The sequence below is a fragment of the Lactuca virosa genome, chromosome 1, assembly GCF_052849685.1.
Source record: "Lactuca virosa cultivar CGN04683 chromosome 1, Lactuca_virosa_CGN04683_v6, whole genome shotgun sequence".
Classification (NCBI taxonomy): Eukaryota; Viridiplantae; Streptophyta; class Magnoliopsida; order Asterales; family Asteraceae; genus Lactuca; species Lactuca virosa.
This window is the reverse complement of record NC_136426.1, coordinates 273,640,036-273,644,745: the sequence shown is the minus strand read 5'-3', so window position 1 is coordinate 273,644,745 and position 4,710 is coordinate 273,640,036. Positions and strand designations below refer to the sequence as shown.

At 38.5% G+C, this 4,710-nt stretch overlaps 1 protein-coding gene across 1 annotated transcript; it reads left to right on the top strand.

Annotated features, from left to right (window-relative positions):
- Positions 1-1,924: 1,924 nt before the first annotated feature.
- Positions 1,925-2,689, top strand: LOC145129879 (uncharacterized). The gene has a single exon (XM_079064705.1). It carries the CDS (start codon positions 1,925-1,927, stop codon positions 2,687-2,689), a length of 765 nt encoding a protein of 254 aa, XP_078920831.1.
- The last annotated feature ends 2,021 nt before the right edge of the window (positions 2,690-4,710 follow it).

Sequence of the window (4,710 nt, the reverse complement as noted above, 5' to 3'; positions counted from 1 at the left end):
TTAGCAACAAAATTTTAATTCTTTGACATATTTAATCCCTAGACTATAGTTTTGTGGTTTCACACTTTAGCCACAATTTTTTTATTTTTTTTATTTTTGATAAATTTGACTTTAACACTTTATTTTGTAAAATATCATTTTTATACCCTCAAATTTGAACATCGACATTTTCAGCCATAAAGTTTCTTTTTTTTGACATATTTAGTCCCTAGACTATAGCTTTTTAGTTTCACACTTTGGCCATAAAAGTTATTTTTGTAGATAAATTTGACAATTACACTTTTGTATGTTGTCACTTTCTACCCGTACTTTGTAGAATGTCACTTTCGACCCTTTTATTTTGAAAAATATCACTTTTATCCCCTCAAATTTGAACATCGACATTTTCAACCCCTGAACTTTTGTATATTGGCATGTTTGTAGCTTTTTTTCCCTATACTTTCGTATGTCGTCAAGTTTGGTCTCCCCAAAAATAAACAAATCAATCGTAAAACTAAACACCACTCCTCCTTCCCCCCCCCTGTGCGCGCGCAAACCGCACACACAAAACACAACCATGTCTGCGTCCCCCGCGGAGTGCCAGTAGGAAATTTCTGGTTTATAACTAATATCAAATGATACATGATCGAATACATAAATTTGTAATCTTGTAATTCTTGTATTTTGAGTTTTTAGAGCTTGTTAATACTTAATTCTTTTAATTGAGATTTTCTTAACCACAAACATGCATAATGAAAAGTGAAACAAAATAAAAATTGTTTGATTGCTAAATCTTTGGCTTGAAACATACTTGTTCAACCATCTTTTTACTCTTAGATCGATTTACTTGCTCAAATCCCCTAACACACTAAAATGATTGAATTTTCACATCTGGTTACTCTTTTTTACAAGTCTGTAACTTGTACTAGGGGTGGAATTGGTAAGTACCAATTTAGTTTTTCACTAAACCGTATACCGTACCAATTGTATTTGGTACAAAAAACATTCTACCACTACCATACCAAGTATAGTTGGTACCGATATGTTTGACTACCAATAAGTTTGGTTGGTACATGTTGGTAATGATATATACCAACATGTATGGGGGTTTTGTGAATGATGATTTTCGTGTTCTTAAGGATGGTGAAACTTCAATGGGGGGGTTTTGTGAATAAGAGTTTTGTAATGGTTAAGATTGAAAATCAACCCAAAATGATTTTATTAATTTTTATTATAAGTTTATAAGCTAAAGCGGTGGAGGAATATTGGACACACCAATATAAGTTTAAAACTTTAAACTTTACTAATTCAATAAATGCTAATATCAAAGGTCGTAAATCAAAAGCACCAAACATACTATATATATATATATATATATATATATATATATATATATATATATATATATATACACACATTAAATAAGTTGGTATGGTACTACAGTGGTATTGAAAACTTTGTACCACTACCGTACCATGATTTCGCAATTGGTATAGTACTACCAACCAAACATGTTGGTTACCGATATTCTTGGTTTGGTTGGTAACATGGTGGTTGGTTTTCCGTGGTACATATTTGCAAGCCCTACATTATACCAATAGTCTTAGAAATTTATGAAAAAGAGAATAAATGATGATGCTTGGTTTCGAACCCATGACTAAAAGGAAGGGAATATTAGTGTATATATATTATTATGTGTAGCCCATTTGTATTAGTTTAGCCCATGTATTTGTTGTAGCCCAATACTTGTATTTGTATATATTCTATTGAGTAAAGAAGATTATGTTATGGGAAAATACCAATCTATCATGGTATCAGAGTAATTCCCAGAAACCCTACTTTCCCACCTTCTTCTCGATCCTACTGTTGTCGGCCCTAAACCTAGCCGCCGGCCAACCCACCCTCGCAATCATCTTGTCTTCATTCCCTGTTTTTATCCTCAACAATGGTTGGTGAAACCTCCAATCCCAAAAATCAGAAACCATTTGGTGCTATCAATATCAAGATGTATGTTCCTATAGTTCTTCATCTTGATGAGCTCAATTATGATGCATGGCGGGAATTATTTGAAACCCATTGTCGTAGCTTTGGTGTTCGTGATTTTCTCACAGGTGATTCCAAACCCACTTCTGACAAAGAGGAAGAATGGTTCACACTTGATTCTATGGTTAAAACGTGGCTCTATGGCACCCTCACACAATCCCTTTTCAACATGATTCTCACAAAGAACTCCACATCCCACACGGTTTGGCTAAGTCTTGAAAATCTTCTTCGTGATAACAAAGACGCCAGAGAAATTGAACTTGACAATGAACTAAGAAGCATAACACTAGGTGATCTTTCCATTGCTCAATATTGTGAACGAATGAAGTCGATATCAGATCTCTTGGCGAAAATTGACAACCCTATATCTGAGAAAACACTCGTTGCTCATCTTCTCAATGGCCTCTATCCTCAATATGAACATATTGCCACCCTATTACGCCACCGGGATCCTCTACCCACTTTTCTTCAAGCTCGCTCAAAACTATTGGTTGAAGAACAAAGGTTCAAGAATTCTCGCCCTCCTCAAGCATCACACTCGGACCACCCATCAAATCCATCTGTTCTACTTGCTGGTAACAACAACCGCAACAGCACCACCTCATCCTGTGGGAATCGCCGCCCCAACCAGCAGCGACGCCATGGCAACCACAACACCGAGCAGTAGCAACGCCGACAGCCTCCTGTTGCGTCTTCTACAGCTCATCAGTCACAGCAGTTGCCTTGAAAAACAATACCAGCTGCCTTAGCAGCCCTTCCCATGGAGTTACCCCCTATTCTGGCCCGGATATCCACCCATCAGCCTCGGTCCTCAACAGCCTCATCGCTTCTCTGGCATGACTCCAATAACTACTCAACAGCCAAGCATCATTGACCCTCCACCATCACCCTCTTCTGCTGCTACTTCTCCTGGACATGTTGTTGCCCACGCTCTCCATGTCTCGGTCTCCCCTACCTTTCAACCTCTATGGCAATGGTTCCCTCCAATGGCACAATATCAACCGACGGATTTAACTTAAGCTTTCAACTCCATGTCGGTGAATGATGGAACAGACACAAACTGGTACATGGATACATGAGCAACTTCACACCTCGCATCCGATACAGGTAGTCTCTCGTCTATTACAAATAATTGCAATATAAATTCGGATTTTGTTGGCAATGGATAATCTATTCCTGTTACTCACTCTGGTCAGTCCAAATTACACAATACTCATACACCCTTACATCTTCATCCTTGTCACACGTAATATTATCAAAAACTTAATCTATGTGCGTCGTTTTACATCTGATAATAAAGTTTCCATTGAATTTGACTCATTTGGCTTTTCTGTAAAGGATTTGGCAACCCATCAGGCCATGCTTATGTGTGACAGTTTTGGCGATTTATATCTTGTTCCTTCGTCTCTCCGGTCTTCTGTTGCCCTCATCGCCAATAGCTCGTCTTTATGGCACCAACGCCTTGGCCACCAATGCGCTAGTGTTTTCAATAAATTAGTTTCCAGTCATTTTATTTCACGTAATAAGACTTCATCTCATATCAATTGTTCAGCATGTCAGTTTGGAAAACACATTAGATTACCTTTTATTATATCAAACTCGAATGTTTTTGCTTGTTTTGACATTATACATTCTGATTTGTGGGAATCTCCTATTCCAAGCACCAGCGGCATAAAGTACTATATTATTTTTCTTGATCATTTCTCCCATTTTCTATGGGTTTACCCGTTACGATATAAATCTGATGTTTTTGGAAAAAATTTACACTTTCGTGCCTACATTCAAAATCAATTTCAAACTGAAATCAAACAATTTCAATGTGATCACGGGGGTGAATTTGATAACAAACACTTTCAAAACTTTTTTGATCAGCATGGAATCTCCTTTCGTTTCTCATGCCCTCGCACTTCCCAACAAAATGGAAAGTCGGAATGTATGATTTGAACTATAAACAACATAATTTGTACCTTATTATTCCAAGCTCATCTTCCACCCACTTTTTGGGTTGAGGCCCTTCACATGGCCACCCACCTTCTCAACATCACACCCTCATCCTCCATAAATAATAACATTCCATTCACCAAATTATACCAAAAACCTCCCCAATTCTCTCATCTTTGTGTCTTTGGTTGTCTTTGTTATCCACATATTCCAACTCCTCACACACTTGCTCCAAGATCTACCCCTTGCATCTTCCTTGGTTACCCTTCAAATCACTATGGGTTTAGATGTTTTGATCATACTACTCGAAACATTATTATATCTCGCCATGTGGTCTTCAAGGAAACAATCTTTCCTTTTAAATCCTTTTCTCCAAATCATCCATCCTCATACTCTTTCCTTGATACATCTCCTTCCGACATTCCTCCCATGTATCGTGACATGTTTTTATCCAATACTCCTCAACCCGACTCCACTACTCCTCCTCTCGGTTCCCCTACAACCGAAAGCCCTAGTCCAATGCCCTCGGATCCCATACCCAACACCACTCCTTTTAATCACGGGTCTCCCTCAACCGAGGACCCCATACCCACTCCCTCCCCCCCCCCATCCCATGGTCACGCGCTCTCGTGTTGGCATTTCTAAACCCATCCAACGCCTAAATCTTCACACCACTACCGAATCTCCCATGCCTAAATCTCACATCCAAGCCCTTCAAGAGCCTAATTGGTCCATTGCCATGCAAGA